We start from the raw sequence: 17,692 nt of genomic DNA on the forward strand, positions 1-17,692 counted from the left end.
AAAACACATTCTCAAATATTTGCCACAGGTCCCGTTCATAAATGAAGTGATCTTATTCATATTTCTGCTACCCTTTCCATAATAAACCCCCCACCACTGTTCCAACACCAGGAGGCTGGAAACAACTGTGTCCTTAATGAACGATAGCAGATCCTAACCAGTGACCTCCAGATGAAAGACTCATTATTTCATTACTGGTCTCCAGAGCTATTTGGTCCCCTAACACTGTAGCATGGGATTTGGGCTGAAGAGTCTAAGCCTTGAACTATAAAAAATGTAAGTAGTCCTTGACACAATTTGGAGCGATTACATTCTATTGTGCCAGGAATTCCTTATTAAAAATCAATTTAATTGTGCATACACCATCTGGTCGGTATTACGGCCTTTTATGTGAGGGAAACACAGTTTTGCATTTACCTGATGTTCCACAGTGTGAGCGTGTAATTTTGCAGAAGCAGAGGCATTTTGTAGCACTGAAAAATCAGTAATTAAGGAAACTTTGAAAATGTTTACCAGACTTCCTTTTACTAACTTTTGAGACTTTTGAGCTAGAAGATTCAACTGCTTGTAACACTTGGGATTTTAATGGAAAAGAAAATGCTAAAGTAAGCAATTTATATGTGCACATCATATGCTACATTTATTTGCATGTTAAATTTCTGCTTTATACTTTTAAGATTCTAATCCATTTCAACTTAGATTGTCACATTAGTATTAATTTATTTTGGCTTTTTATTCAAAGAATTTTATTCGAAGAATGGAAGACAAGATAGTTTTGATTGTCTACTGGGTTGGTTTCAATCATATTAGCAAAAACAAAAAACTCTACACTATTTTAGCTTGAAGTCTTATAGGCAAATGCTTCAAACCAGAGTGACTGCATTTTGTTCTGCAAAAAGGAGAAAGATGTTTGCATCCTGTGTTTAAAAACAGTTTATACTCTAATTTTAAAAGAATACTTTCCTGTCCTTACATGGCATTAGAGGCTTAAGAGGTCATTTTCTTAATAAGTTTTTGATCTGTTTATGCACTCACAGTTTTGAAGTATTTTGTTGATATTACGATTTTAAGATTGCAGTGGCATTGTAAATTAGTAGCTATAAATACTGATTCGATTCTGATTTGCCTTAACATTCATATTTTTAAAAATCACTTATTTGTCATATAGGGTCTACTGTTAATAACTATAGTTTATTAAAACACCTATTTGGTACCAGTCATATCTTTAATCTTCTCTGTGCCCTGGTTTCCTCATTTGTGAAATGGAGAAAATGCCTACTTGTCAGGATTGCTATGAGGTTTAAATGAGATAATACATTTAAGGGGTGTGAGATTCTTGGCCCATAGCAAAGATTAAAAGCAGGTTAGTGTCCATTATGAAAAAGAGCAAAAATGACAATTCTACAGTATGTGATTTTCCTTACATTTCTTCATTTTAAAAAAGTGAAGTTTGGAGGGATTAAGGAAGATTCCCATGCTTAAAAAGCAATTATGTGCTCAAGCTAGGATGAAACTTATTTGGCCAATTCCATGGTCTATCCTATGCTCACATGCATGTGCTCTTTCCTCTTCAATGGTTAAGTGTCGATACTTGTCGTCATGTACTCATTTATTCAGTACCTACTACATGCCAAGCACTGCACTAGATCCTGAGCACGCAATAGTGAGTAAAATCAATACAATCTCTGCTTGCAAGCATCTTACAAATGGTGCAACAAATTATATAGGTAAAGCAACAAAAAGTATAGGATGTGACAAGCTAAAAGAGAACTGAGCATGGTGCAGTGATAGAGAATAACAAGGTCTTTTTTCTACATAATTCTTTAAAGTATGCTTATTTGTTGTAACAATAGAGGTGTATAAAGGAAAATAATTTATCTTTATCTGCTTCCATTTCTGTTCAGGTAATCAGTGGAAACAGTTTAGCTACCCTTCCATACCTTTACACTTGTGTAAAGATGTGTAGACATTTTTTGTTGTCCTTTTACAATAAATGATTCTAGTACACATTTTCTGTAACTTTCATTTTTGGTGGTTTGCCTTGAGAAGTCCCTAGAAGTTTTATAAGTATGTGGTGTTCGCTGCTAGCAATGTAGTTGTCTAAGTGATTCAGAAAGGGGAAATTCTCCACAGATTGTATTTTTTGCTTAAAGTTCTTATTTTTGATTGCATTTATTGGGATGACACTGGCTAATAAAATTATATAGGCTTCAGGTGTACAATTCTATACTACATCATCTGCATATTGTATTGTGTGTGTGCCACCCAAGTCAAGTCTCCTTCCACTGCCATTTATCCCCCCCTGCCCTCTTGCACCTCCCCCACTACCCTGCTCCCCAGCAATCACCACACTATTATCTGTGTCTGAGTTTGTTTTATGTACATATGTATGTATTTTGCTTAATCCTTTCACGTAAGGATGGGCCATAATACAGTGCCATTTTTGATTTTTTGAGTTAACAGTGGCTACACCAGTCTGCATTTCCACCAACAGTGCATGACGATTCTCTTTTCTCCACATCCTTGCCAACACTTGTTTGTTGATTTATTGATGATAGCCATTCTGACAGGTGTGAGGTGATATCTCACTGTGGTTTTAATTTGCATTTCTTTGGTGATTAGTGACAGTGAGCTTTTTTTTATATGTCTACAGACCATCTGTATGTCCTCTTTGGAGAAGTGTCTATTCAGGTCCTCTACCCATTTTTTTAATTGGATTGTTTGTTTTGGGGTTTTTTTTTTTTGGTTTTGAGTTTTATAAGTTCTTTATAAATTTTGGACATTAACCCCTTATGAAATGTATCAGCAAATATGTTCTCCCATTCAGCAGACTGTCATTTCATTTGGTTATTTCCTTTGCTGTGCAAAAATTTTTGAGTTTGATGTAGTCCCACTTGTTTATTTTTTCTGTTTCCCTTGACCAAGGATATACATCAGTTAAAATATTGCTATGAGAAATGTCTGAGATTTTACTGCCTATATTTTCTTCTAGGATTTCTATAATTTCAAGTCTAAAATTTACATCTTTAATCCATTTTGAATTTACTCACGTGTGTGGTGTAAGAAGGTGGCCCAGTGTCATTTTTTCTGCACATGTCCAATTTTCTCACCACCATTTATTGAATAGACTATCTTTACCTCATTGTACATTCTTGCTCCCTTTGTCTAATATTAATTAAACATAAAGGCATGGGTTTTTTTATAGGCTCTCTCTCAGTTCCACTGATCTGTGTGTTTGTTTCGTGCCAATCCCCTGCTGTTTTGATTAGTATGGCCTTGTAGTAGAGTTCGATATTAGGTAACGTGATTCCTCCAACTTTTTTCTTCTTTCTCAAGATTGCTGTGGCTATTCAGGGCCTCTTGTGGTTTCATATAAATTTTCATAGTATTTGTTCCAGTTCCGTGAAATATGCTATTGGTATCTTGATAGGAATTATGTTGAATCTTTAGATTGCTTTGGGTAATCTGCACGTTAATTCTTCCTATCCATGAACCCGGCATGTGTTTCTACTTATTTGTATCTTCAGCTTCTTTCTTCAGTGTCTTATAATTTTCCAAGTACTGGTCTTTTACCTCCTTTGTTAAATGTATTTCCAGGTTTTTTTAAAGCAACTGAAAATTAGATTGTTTTCTTAGTTTCCCTTTCTGATAGTTCATTTTTGGTGTATAGAAATTTATTTTGTATCCTGCTACTTCATTGAATTAATTCATTAGTTCTAGTGGTTTTTGATGGAATCTTTAGGGTTCTTTATATATAATATCATGTCATCTGCAAATAATGACAGTTTTACTTCTTCTTTTCCAGTTTGGATGCCTTTTATTTTTTCTTCTTGTCTGACTTCTGTGGCTAGGACTTCTAGTACTGTATTGAATAAGAGTGTAAAAGCAGACATCCCTGTCTTGTTCCTGATCTTAAGTGAAATGCTTGTAGTTTTTGCTCATTCATTATGATGTTGGCTGTGGGTTTGTCATATACAGCCTTTATTACATCCCCACAGATTTTAGAGATGAAGCTCTGCCCACTCCATTTAATTCTGGCCACAGAGTCCCATAATTTATTGGACAAAAAATAGTTAAGGGGGAAGTTTTTAGGGTATATTCCTACTGTTGTTGTTGTTGTTGTTGTTGTTATTGTTATTATTATTATTATTCTCATCATCATCGATTCTGATAACCCCCATTTTATAATAGCATCCTGATTTTTCTCCTTGATTTCCTACCTACCTAGTTACTTACCTATTTATTTTGCCTTTTCTTTTGTCAATCCAATGCTATTTCTTTGGCACGCATTTCTTCATTTACCTACATGTAGATTTAACATTGTCAAAGATAAGTGCTTACAATTTCATAGACTTGTTACATTCATTCCCTAATAAAGAACTTTAGGGTTTTTTCCCCTGTGCTTTTTGTTTTGTTTTGTTTTGTTTACTTTGTTTTCTGCTATTAACAATGCTGCAAAACAAAGTATGTTTTTACATAAAGGTACTCTTATTGATGAAAAGTGAATTTCTGAAAACACAGTTTCTAGATGAAGTAGATGCTTATTTTTAACCTAATCATATTGCCAGATCAAACATCCAACAAGACTGTATCATTTTGCCTTTTAAACATAGTTAATGCCAGTTAATCAGCTCAGACCTGATGTGCAAATCAGGGGATCGTGATGCTATTGCCACTTTAATGAGAAACCATATGGCTAATTTCTTTGATTATTCTCTGTACTTTTCCACTTCAGTCCTCTACCATGGGTCTTGGAAGAACAGAGTGAATGGAGGAACAGGTCCTCCCATTCCCAAATGAAGAAACCATCTAAGTATGTCAGCTTTAGCTGAGAAGCTGAGCAGCAAAGGTCTGTAGTCCCTGAGGTTGTACAATGGCGCTGGGACTTGTAGACAGGAGTCTGCGCAATTAGCCAAGATGGTTACTGCATTTTTGGCTTGAGGCAACAGTTTAAGCAAAGATGGATTTTTTTCCAAGAAGGAAAAGCTGTTTAATAAGTTTGGGTCAGTTTGCTCATAACAGCACTACATTTGAGGACCAAAAACCCCAGGAGCTTGGCAAGCCGTCAGTACTTGGCAGGCCTTCCCACCAACTCACCAAGTCTGAGGCTGTCCAGGCAGAACCTGGCTCTCTCAGCTTCCACTGTATTCATTTAAGAGCATTCCTAGTTAACAAGAAAGTAAAGGCAGAGGAATCTTTTTCCCGATTAATCCAGAGAAGTAAAATTTAGGGCCTATCAGCAAGCTGAAGGCACATCAGAAGGGGGACAGGCCGTCTGTTTGCATTGAGGGCTGTGTCTGGTGTAACATGGAAATTGTGGTCCACCAGAAATGACATTAATGTTTAGGAATTGGGCAGTGCTTTCTTTTCTGTGTATGAATTAACATTTGTATATAACTAACCAGTGTGAAAGTCTGATTTTATAGTGTGTCAGGGGGCCATTGTGTACCTGTCTCATGAATAAATAAAATAAAAACTAAGTACATTCATATAAATATTTAAAAATACAGTGTGTTCTCATACTTTTTCCATTTCACCTATAGAAATCTTGCCAAAATGAAATCAAGTTTGATTGTTTAGTTTACCATGTAAGAGAAAACCAGCTCATGGATTTTGAAATTAGGGTATAGAATTTTTGTTTGTTTTGTCTATTTTGGTTTTACTTTTTTTTCTTTACCAAATAAATATTTCCAGTGAAATAAACTGGTCTGGTCATCTAATGATAGATTATTTGAATGAAGATTGAAATTCAACTGGAAATGTTGAGAATGAGCTTGTTTATACTTTTCAAAAAGCTATGGCACCTGCAACTGATAAAAATTAGTACAAACATATCAAAAATGTTTGAAGAAACATGTGGTCAAGGCAGTGCCAACTTGGACAGAATCAGAACATTGGCTGCTTGTGGGAAATATCCTAACATTCACCTAATCAAGAATGAGGATTAAAGATTTTTTCATGGTTCAGGATGGCTTGGAGCAAAGGTTAATGTTGAAAAAGGGATGCTTGGTTTCTTAGGATATTTCTCCCTCGTTGTACATTTTCAACAACTTTAGTGTTTTACGTATAAAAAATTTACTATCTTTAGAGTAATTTCTCATTACTAATATATCAAGGTATATTTCTGTTTTAGGAATCTAAATATGTGAACTTTTGGATACACACCCAGGGCTCCTATGGCCACTAAAGAATGGGGCCTTTGGTTCTGTGTATGAGACCAGGCTAGAGGGGAACTATGTACTCAAAAAGAAATAGAACTTCGAGAACCCACACATAACTGTGGCTTCATGCAACTCCTCACATGCCATTATTTTGCTTATAATGAACATCTGTTACAACAAGATTCCTGACTTCTATCTAGTTGATCTAATAAATTTATTTTCTGCCCTGACCAGTATGGCTCAGTTAGTTGGGTGTTGTCCCACAAAACGAAAGTTCTCCAGTTCAGTTCCTGGTCAGGGCACATGCCTGGGTTGTGAGTCTGGCTTTGGTTGGGGTGAGTATGAAAAGCAACTGATCAATGTTTCTCTCTCACATTGATGTTTCTCTCCCTCTCTTTCTGGCTTCTTTCCCTCTCTCTAAAAATAAATCAACAAAATCTTTTTTAAAAAGAAAAAAATTGAAGTTAATTTTTAAAATAAATAAATTTATTTTTTTCACCTAGAGTTTCTCCAGAGTTCACATTTTGGACTGCATAATTCTTTGTTGTAGAAGGCTGTCCTAGACATTGTAGGATAATTAGCAGAGCATTTGGCCTCTACCCACTAAATGCCAATAACACCCTCAGAAAGGTCTCCAGACACTGTCAAGTGTCTCCTGGAGACAAAATGAATCCTAGTTGAGCATTACTGCTTGAAATAGTTATACCAGTAAAAAATATTAACAATTTTTTTATTGTTCTTCAACTACAGTTGTCACCATTTTCCACCCACTCCCACCTCCCACCCTCAATCCTTCCCCTCCCCTTAGGCTTTGTCCATGGCTCCTTTATACATGTTCCTTGATGACCCTTCCCCTTCTTTCCCCCCATTATCCCTCTCCGTCCTCCCCTCTGGTTACTGTCAGTTTGATATTTATTTCAATGTCTCTGGTTATATTTTACTTGCTTGTTTGTTTTGTTGATTAGGTTCCACTTATAGGTGAGATCATATGGTACTTGTCTTTCACTGCCTGACTTATTTCATTTAGCATAATGCTCTCCAGTTCCATCCATGCTGCTGTGAAGGATAGGAGTTCTTTCTTTCTTTCTGCTGCATAGTATTCCATTGTGTAAATACACCACTGTTTTTTGATCCACTAATCTACTGATGGGCACATAGGTTGTTTCCAGCACTTAGCTGTTGTAAATTGTGCCTCCTTGAACACTGGGGTGCATAGGTTCTTTTGAACTCGTGTTTTTTGAGGAACTTCCATACTGTTTTCCACAGTGGCTGCACCAGTCTGCACTCCCACCAACAGTGCACTAGGGTTCCTTTTTCTCCACAACCTTGCCAGCACTTATTGTTTGTTTATGATGGCCATTCTGACCAGTGTGGAGTGGTATCTCATTGTGGTTTTAATTTGCATCTCTCTGATGGCTTGTGATGTTGGGCATCCTTTTATATGTCTCTGAGCCCTCTGTATGTCCTCCTTGGGGAAGTGTCTGTTCAGGTCCTTTGCCCATTTTTTAATTGGATTGTTTGTCTTCCTGGTATGGAGTCATCTGAGTTCTTTATATATTTTGGAGATCCAACCCTTGTCTGAGGTAACATTGGCAAGTATGTTTTCCCATAAGGTTGGTTCCCTTCTCATTTTGCTAATGTTCTCTTTAGCCATGCAGAAGCTTTTCAATTTTATGTAGTCTCATTTGTTTATTCTTTCCTTTATGCCCCTTCCTGTAGGGGAGGTAGTGGTGAAAATATTGCTGCATAGAATATCTAAGATTTTCCTGCCTTTGATCTCCTCTCAATTTTTATGGTGTAGCAACTTATATTTAAGTCTTTTATCCATCTTGAGTTTATTTTTGTGTATGGTGTAAGTTGGTGGTGAAGTTTCATTTTTTTTTGCATGTGGCTGTCCACATCTCCCAACACCATTTGTTGAACAGGCTATTTTTGCTCTATTTTTATCCTCCTTCCCCGTTGGTCAAATATTAATTGACCATAGAGACATGGGTTTATTCCTGGGCTCCCTTTTCCACTCCATTGATCTATGTGTCTGTTCTTATGCCAGCACCATACTGTTTTAATTACAGTGGCCTTGTAATATAGTTCGATATCAGGTACTGTGATCCCTCCTACTTTGTTCTTCTTCCTGGATATTACTGAGGCTATTCGGGGTTATTTGTGGTTCCATTAAATTTTTGAAATACTTGTTCTAGATCTGTGAAATATATCACTACATTTTAATAGGGATTTGCATTGAATCTATCAATTGCTTTGGGTGGTATGGACATTTTGATGATGTTAATTCTTCCAATCCATGAACACAGTATATGATTCCATTTATTTGTATCTTCCTTAGTTTCTTTCTTCAGTGTTATATAGTTTTCTGAGTACAGGTCTTTTACCTTCTTGGTTAGGTTTATTCCAATGTAGTTTATTTTTCTTGTTGCTGTAGTAAATGAGATTTTTTCCTGATTTCTGTTTCTGATATTTCATTGTTGGTGCACTAAAATGCTTTCAATTTCTGAATATTGACTTTGTACCCCACTGTTTTGCCAAACTCACATATTAGGTTGAGTAGTTTTTTGGTGGAATCTATAGGGTTTTCTACGTATGCTATGATGTTGTCTCCAAACAATGACAGTTTTACTTCCTCCTTTCCAGTTTGGATGCCTTTTATTTATTTTTCTTGTCTAATTGCTGTGGCTAGAACTTCCAATACTATGTTAAGTAAAAGTGGTGAAAGTGGACCACCCTTTTCTTGTTTCTGATTTTCGTGGGAAAGCTTCTATATTTTACTTGTTGAGTATGATGTTGGCTATAGTTTTCTCGTATGTGGCCTTTATTATGTTGAGGTATGCTCCCTCTACTCCCACTTTGCTGACTGTTTTTATCATGCAATAAAGATCAGAACAATGGAAGAGGTCTAAGTTAGTCTCTATTCTAGTACCTAGAGAACATTTCTACTACCTAAAGATATCTAATATTAACAATTTCTTATGTCTTCTAAAAAGTTGGAAGTGCATCATTCATTCTGTGCAATTATGACTATTCAACATATACCTTGACGTTTTTCATTTTAACAATATATCTGTGATATTTTTATATTACAGTGCTTACAGATTTATACTACTCTATGTCTGCATAGTGTTTTATTGTTATGGGTGAACCATAATTCATTTAACCAGCTATCAGTGTAAATACAGGCCCTAATTTTTATCTTTCAAATAATGCTACGGGAAACTCCCTTGTATTTTCATGTTGAATACTATGTGATTATAACCATAAGATATAATTTAGAGTATGTCCCTAAATGTTGAATCACTGGATCGAAGGAAAAATACATTAAACATAAGTGTAGACAATGACTGGGGATGACAGTAGCTATTTCCCCAGGTTACCTTCAACAAAACACAATAAATTAACTGAATTAAGCAATAAAATAATGTTTATTAAGTATTTGCCAATGTTTGCTCAGGTGTTTGAATAAAATATTAGATGTGCGAGGTCTGTCTGGAAAAAGTCCAGCCATTGTTAATATAATGAAAATGGTTTGTGCGATATTGATGGAACCTGGCAGCCAAGGAGAGCGGACTGGAATGAGCATGTGTGAACACTGACAACTTCATTGTACTAGTCAGTGGGGGCAGGAGATGCCCTTGAGTGAGAATGCGTACTGTGTGGCTGTTGCATTCAAAATGACTGAGTAGAGCAACGAATCTGTATCCAACTTTGCATTAAGCTTGAACATTCCTGTTCGGAAATTTTTCAGATGATTCCAAAGGCCACAGCTATGGGCAGCTTGGTGCTTGGCAGCTTCATCACAACAGTGCACCTGCTCATGCATCACATCTCATGCAGAGTTTTTTGGTGACACATCAAATTACCCAGGGGACTCAGTTTCTCTGCTTCCCAGATTTGGTGCCCTGTGACTCCTGGCTTTTCCAAAAACTAAAATCACCTTTGAAAGGGAAGAGATTTCAGACCATCGATGAGATTCAGGAAAGTACAATAGGACAACTGATAGTGACTGGGAGAACTGAGTGAAGTCCCAAGGTGCCTACATTGAAGGCGACTAGGGTGTCATTGACCTATGAACAATTGTATCTTCTTCAATAAATTTCTCTATTTTTCATATTACATGGCTGGATACCTTCAGACAGACCTCGTATACCACAATATTTGGAAATTAGGAATTAGGTTAAAACCTTTGAAACAATGTACAAATATGTTTGAATCAGGTGTGGATCCAGGCTGTCACTGGACTAAAATTTTGGTTGAAGTGTTGTTTGCCAGGCCTTGAGTGGTAGGGAGGCAGTGCGATTGAAACTGTCACTTTAGAAATGGCTAATATTAGAATAGGCATTGTAAAACTATGTGGAGTAGAGAGCACAGCACAAACTTCTGATTCTTAGTTCTCTACCAGTATTTTTCATGGAGAGTAGCCAGGCCTTACAGTGACCTCGTGGGAGATAGTTGAAACTAAGGGTGAACAGGAATGTGGAAGGATTTTTAGAGGGCAGCAAGCTTATTTTAGGTTTAGAAGGGATCCCTAGTAGTTTTTTGAACTAGAAAATGAGATGATGAAAACTGTTCTTAAGAAAACTTCATCTGGCAATCAGATTGAGATTGTCCATTTGATCCCACTGGAACGCAGTGGGTCCCTGTTTGTACGAAGTGTCGGCCTGGGTACATTGCACAGGGTAAGGAACAGTTCCTATCTCAAGGAACATAGTCTGGTGGAGTCTAGAAACTGATCTTTAAAAATCTTATTCAGTAAAATTTTAGTAGCAGAGTTGATCTCAACGCAAATTACTGCGTGGGGACAGGTAGTAGGCAGCTGATCTGTGTGACCATTGTCCTGCCATGGTAACAGATTCAGTCTGTCACAGTTATACACCCTAAAATCTGATTTTGTGATTAGCATGGAATATGTTAAAGTCTGCCCCAAATCCCTGGAATCCTGTTGTATCATATCAATTTAGCTGAATTAAATAGCAACATTTCGTGTTTCTGTTTTCACTCCCTTCTGAGGCAGGTTCTCATCCCTCAACATAAGGGCTCACCCTTGGTCTACCCCACTCTCACCACCTCCACGTGTTCTCCAAATTATAGCTGGGTGATCGTTCCTTTCTTAAATAGTTTTATTCACTTGTCATGCATGTCCCAGACACACTTTGCTCTGTACTAGTTTTTTATGTCAGTCTTGCCTAATCCATTAGAATTATAGACTACTTGAAGGTATGAATAATCACCTACATCCTATTTATTTATACAGCCGTGTTACTGCAAAAGATGATTGCAGCGTGGTTCTTTCATGCATGTGCTGCCACCTCTGCTGTGGTGGCGGACACTCCATTACGGAGGGGTTGCCTTTTTATGAACTGAGAGCACATGTGACCAGTAGAAGAGTTCTTGTTTTTTTTTTAGTTTAATTTTTTTCTATTTGAAAGCCCTACAAAGATAAATTATATTTATCAAATCAGCTGTATGGGGGAAAAGAACATGAAGTTGAGACTGTTGCAGCCAATGAAAAAGTGTAGACACAAAACATAGTAGTTATGCATTAAATATGAATTGCTTTTCCACTAATATGTACATATTACCACTTAAAATCATTGTATGCCTTAAATATAAATTTTCTTAAAATATTGGTATATGTTATAGTGGGAATTTATATTTTATGGAAGAACTGCTATGGTCCTGTGGCTTTTTATCCCTAACAGCTGTGTCCAGCTGGTGGTCCTCATTCCTGCTACTTCTTCAGCAAATGGAAACATTTAGGTCAATATTGATATAAAACTTCATGAACTTTCTTCTCTTTCAGCTTTGGTTCGCCTTTGTAAATGGATTTTCTGGGCAGATTTTATTTGAACGTTGGTGCATCGGCTTGTACAATGTGGTAAGCATTCTCCATCTCTGTCTGATAGCACACAGAACTTCAGTGACATTCCTGCACTGTTTATGTCTGGGAAGTGTATCTAAGTCCATCATCTGTATACATAGCAGGCAGCACAAATACATCTTTAGGGCCTTTGTTGCTGCGACACATCCTGCAGAAGCCCAAACTCTCCACACATGGTTTCAATCATAGCAGATCATTCTTGAATAACCCCATGAAATTATTAACCCATATATCTTGATAATAGACCCTTGTTACCTCCTTACTAAATGCCTGTGCAAAATTTTCATGTTTTTAGCTCAAGTAAAATTTCTGAACTACATCTAAACTCATTCTACTTTGTAATTTTATTTCTGAATTCTTGAACGTGGGTGTACGAACATACAGTATGTGATCTGGTGTTCTTTTTGTCCCTCTTGAAAGAATATCTGTTCTTGAGGAAGAATGTTTACTTTCACAGTTAGAGCTAAAATAATGAATTCTGACTTCCAGCTCCTGTGGTAAATGGTAATCAGTTTATTTGGTATTTTTAAATGAGTTTGAAGTTCTTTTTAAATTACTTGACTGCAGTGAATGCAAAAGCTGGAAATAAATATAAACTATAAGATAAAATGATGAAGTAGCTACCTAGCTTTGTGTTCCACTGGCAAGGAGAACTGAAGGGCTTGTGCTAAGTGCTTCAGACATGCCAACATGGCAGCTGTTTTGGGTTGCACTTTCACACTTGCTTTGGAGCTTAACTCTGACATTCTCTGCTTCGTGGGAGTTTTCAGTCGGAAGCAGTCATCATAGATAGCTGTAGATGGAAGTTACCAGGCGTACAATAACATAAATTGTGGTGCTATAAATATTTACAGCTTGAATATACATTTGTGGCCAGAGAATCAAATCACCCATGCACTCGACCCTGTTTTCTTTTTTCTTTTTTTTTTTTTTGAGTGGCCACTATACTAGACACTGGATATAAAATACTGTATACTGCAGGCTTCCCCAGCTCTGTATAGCTTACAGGTTAAGAGAGTCAGATGTGTAGACTAAGATATCACAGAGACTGAGTTCAGATCTTGAGTGAAAGAGCACTGGTCAGTAACTGTTACTGACTACAAAGTGCATGAACACCTTTGTTGCTAATACTTAGACCCTCAAAGACAAAGGTGACAGGTGGTGAGAACAGGGCTGAATTGATGTTCATTTGTCACCTGTGCTAGAAAAGCTGCTCCAGCCACCTATCACATGGATAGGGGCTCAATGACCTCCCTTTGGACAGAGTGTTAACTTTGTAAAACTTAAAACTGTTTTGAGCAGGTTAAAATTATGTGACCATTTATTGGGAAATATGCTGACAGCTCCATAGTGATTTAGTGCTAGAAAGGGCCAAACCCATGCCTACATATGCATTTAGAAATAGGAGACTGAGACCTAGGAGACTGTGATTTAGAGCTAAAACCAGAACTGTAATGCATGTCACCTGATTACATGACAAATGGATTTTGGCCCTATTTTCACAGTCAGGGCATGAGAACTAGATTCTTTTTTTAGTTCCATACAGTCCTGGGCGATTCAAATTAATTCAACAAACTTAATTGTGTGCCTACTATTCATAAGAGGCTGATAGGCTATAGGATGGCATTGGCCAAAATATGGTTCACAGACCACTTGCATGAGGATAACCAGGGTGTGGTTCAAGATGCAGATTCCTGATCTCCTCCCTGACTTAACAGTTTCTCAGACATACTGCACTGTAAAGGCAATTTCCTAGTGATGTCATGCACATGAAAGTTTAAGACTCATAAAGGCCTCTGATCACTGGGGCTGGGAATATTTTTCATCTACTTTGGGTCTCCATACTATAGAGAAGAGAATATTGCAGCAGAGAAGTGAATTTCAAGGTGAAATGGCCCTAAACTACTATGGAGCCCACAGAACAGTTGTTGGAGTGTTCTGCCAGGGAGTGGCGTCAAAGAATGGGGAGCGACATGGGATGTCTTGAATCTGTGAAGTGGGATCAGAAAGGAGGGTCATTGACCTCCAGGCTCAATCATGCTGGGGGAGACCAAACCCTTTGAGAACACGGAGGTTTGCCCATAGATATGCGTGCACCGCTGCCCCCCCCAACCCCTCGTGCAAACACATTTCTTTCTAAAGCAGTTGAAGCTATCATGTTGGCCATAAAGTCCGTTTAGTTTTTTTTGTAAAATAAAAGATACAGTTTTCATTTTCACTGACCACTTTATTGATTTGGATATTTTGAGTATGTTGGCTGTCTCCGAGTAGTAGAACATTGATTGTTCTCAACTAATGTCTCAGTTTGATCACTATCAACTTCACCTGGTCTACCAGACTGTGGAGCATTGTCCAGTGAGAAATCTCCAGCACGAAACTCCACACACCACTTTTGACATGTTGAGTCAGTCACAGCACCTTCTCCATACACTACACAAATCCTTTCTTGCATTTCAGTTGCATTTTTACCTTTCGTGAAATAATAAAGCACGATATGCTGAAAATGTTGCGGATTTTATTCCATCTTCAATATTAAAATGGCTACACAAAAATTCACCAATTTTGATAAGTTTTTTTAAATGGACACTAATATGACAGCTGTCACAATACAGTCCAAGAAAACTGTTTTGTATAAAGTTAAAGTTCCATCTTACAAAAAAAAATGAACTTTTTGGCCAACCCAATAACTTAAGACATGATTCATCTTACTGCTTAATACCTTACTGCATAGTTACTAAGATCTTTCTTTTACATAACCACAGTGTAATGACCAAAATCTGAAAGTTTAACGTGCATACAGTATTCTTATCTAATCCACCTTAGCCCATATTTCAATTTTACTTTTCCAATAATGTATATTCAGCAACCTTTTTCTATTCCACAAAAACCCAGTGCAAGAGACAGTTTGTGACATGTATACTATTTGCTAGTGACACCTCTTCTGTACTGGGTTCTCCCTCTCATTTTCTTCAAGCAGTATTTCTCCTGCTTCTTCTTCTTCTAAATATCCTTTGTTTGATTCCTGAAGCCAAATAGCACATCACTGCTTCTCAGTTCAACTCTGCTAGCAGATAAGACAGCATTAAAACTGACTTAAAATGCATCTTTCAAAACACAAGTCATGAATGAGTGCTATCTCATTAGATTCTCATTATACTCTATTATCATCTCAGACTTCGACATCATTTTATTTTATGGGTGGAATGAGAGTAAAGAGGCCACCAGTGACAAAAGCTACAATTATCAGATGGATTTCAGCTAAATTTTATCTATTTTTTAATGAAGAGATAACTGTGTTTTTAAACTGTTTCAGAAAATTTATACTATTTAATTTTATCAAGCCAACATAACAAACTGTTAGCCAGCCTCACTTAAAAACATGAATATAAAAATTCTAAATAAAACATCAGCAATTAGAGTTCAAGAGTGTATCAACCGAATGAAATATATGACCAACTAAGATTGAAATAAATTTTACAGGAGGTTCAAAATTTTTTTTTAAATTTATAAGTATCACTATAACAACAAAATAAAGAAGAAAAATGTGATCCCATCAGTAGATGCTGTGAAAGCATTTGAGGCAGTTCAGCTGTCATTCCCAAGATAAGAACTCTAAGTAAAATAAGAAAGAAAGAAGCCAAATAACAATGCAGATTCTTTATAAAATACCAGTTGTCATAAATGGTAAAATTCTAAAACTTTTATTTAAAATAAGAAATTAGTTAGAGATTCCTGCCATCACTATATAATTCAGCACTGTTTTGAGATTTTCATCAACTGATGAGAAAATTAAATAACTATTGAAAATACTAGAAAAAAAGATGAACTATTTCTGTGCTTATGCAAATAGGCATACACAAAAAATGGCCATGCAAATATGTTCATATATGATTGTATGTCTAGAAATCCCAAAAAATAGCTAATAAAGAAATAGTGGAATTATTAGAGAACTCATTAGGGTGACCAGATCCATTACAAATGTATAAATATCAATAGCTTTTTTTTTTCACCCCAGCAGTGAGCACTTAGAAATGCAAAGGAAGTAATAATTCTTTCAAAATAGCAATTAAAATTATACTTTGCCTAGGAACAATATTGATAGTACTTATATGGAAAAAACAAAAATTTTTTGAAGTGTACAAAACAAGATTTGAACAAATGGAAATATACTCTATCCTTATATGAGAAGACTTAGTATCATAAAAGAATCAGCTCCTCTAAAATTAATATATAAATTTTTATGTGATTCCAAATAAATTCACAATAGGTGGCTGTTTGAGGGTGAAAGAGGGGGAATTACATAAAATGATATTAAAGTATAAGTGGAATTAACAACTACCTGAGAATAAATATGCAAAGCATATCCAAAAATGGCAATCATAAAGGTAGACTTATCTTTGCTAAGATACTATACTAAGATTAGACTATACTACAAAGCCACTGTAAACAAATCAATGTGATTTTAACATAGAACTAAACAAATAAGCCAGAGAATCTAGAACAAGATCCCAGTTCTAGATCCTAGGTCTATAATAAAATGTGAGAATTTCATAAATGTATATAAGTTGGTATTTCAGTTTAGTGGGAAAGTTTGGATTAATTAGTTGTGTTCTCACAACTAGTTCTTTATTTGGAAAAGTAAAAGAAAATTGGGCTTCAATCTTAAACCATGTAGTAAATAAATTCCAGATATATTAAGACTTAAATGTGAAAAATATAACTGTAAGAATTCTGAAAAAAAATTTCTGAAAACTTCCATAACACAGTCAGATACTCTGAAGCTATTCTTGACCATATAAAAACTAAAAGCTTTGATATGGCAAAAGAAGCCATAAAGAAAGCAAGTAGGCAAAGAATACATTTAGTTAAAATTTTCTATAACATAAAGACAGAGTTGATATCTGTTATATTCAAAGAACTCTTAAAAAGGTGATAAAATATGAATGTAAAAATGTACAAAAGACTTGACTAGACATTTCACAGGACTCCAAATCTAAATGGTCCACAAATATATGGAAACATTCTCAAAATTACTGGTAGTTGGGGAAATGTAAATTTTTTAAAGAAAGAGTTAATATCTTTAGTTTTCTAAACTAGAGAATATGAAATATAACATAACACCCATTGCTGATAGGAAGCAGGGAAAAGAATACCGTTGTCCTTTGGGAAGGAAAAACATGTAACTGATTGGAACCTTTTTAAAAGGCAACCGAACAGAATCTTGTAAAATTAAACATACTCATATCGTCTTACCAAGCAACCCCCACTTCTGGGAATCCACTCCATAGAAATAAAAGACAAAGTATAAATGGCATGCTATATTATAGATGTTTGTTACATAATGCTTGTGAGAACAAAGACCTGGAAACAAAAATGAATGCAGGGCTGAAAAATTATGGCGCATCCATGCTATGAATTATTACGTGAGCAGGGAAACGCTGCATTAGCGTCAGACCCAGGGGACTCAGAGGGCTTCCCGTGATGTATTATTTAGTGAGAAAAAATGTTATAAAGAAAAATGTGCGTAATGTCTTATTTCTGTAAAACAAATAATGACCCCTCCACAGTATATATGTGTGTGAGGTATGCAGTAAGCAGGGTGAAAAATGCCAGAAGGCCCCCTAGGCTGGTAGCCTTGTGGTGA

General features: G+C 36.2%; 1 protein-coding gene across 3 annotated transcripts in view; it reads left to right on the forward strand.

Annotated features, from left to right (window-relative positions):
• Window positions 1-17,692, forward strand: part of ATP8A2 (ATPase phospholipid transporting 8A2) — a 572,378-nt gene that overhangs the window by 394,780 nt on the left and 159,906 nt on the right. For all 3 annotated transcript variants that reach the window (XM_036018338.1, XM_036018340.1, XM_036018339.1), the window contains exon 28: window positions 11,971-12,045. In XM_036018338.1, coding sequence (XP_035874231.1) covers window positions 11,971-12,045 — 75 coding nt within the window. The remainder of the gene's footprint in view (window positions 1-11,970; window positions 12,046-17,692) is intronic.

The sequence above is a fragment of the Phyllostomus discolor genome, chromosome 2 (assembly GCF_004126475.2).
Source record: "Phyllostomus discolor isolate MPI-MPIP mPhyDis1 chromosome 2, mPhyDis1.pri.v3, whole genome shotgun sequence".
In the NCBI taxonomy this organism is placed as follows: domain Eukaryota; kingdom Metazoa; phylum Chordata; class Mammalia; order Chiroptera; family Phyllostomidae; genus Phyllostomus; species Phyllostomus discolor.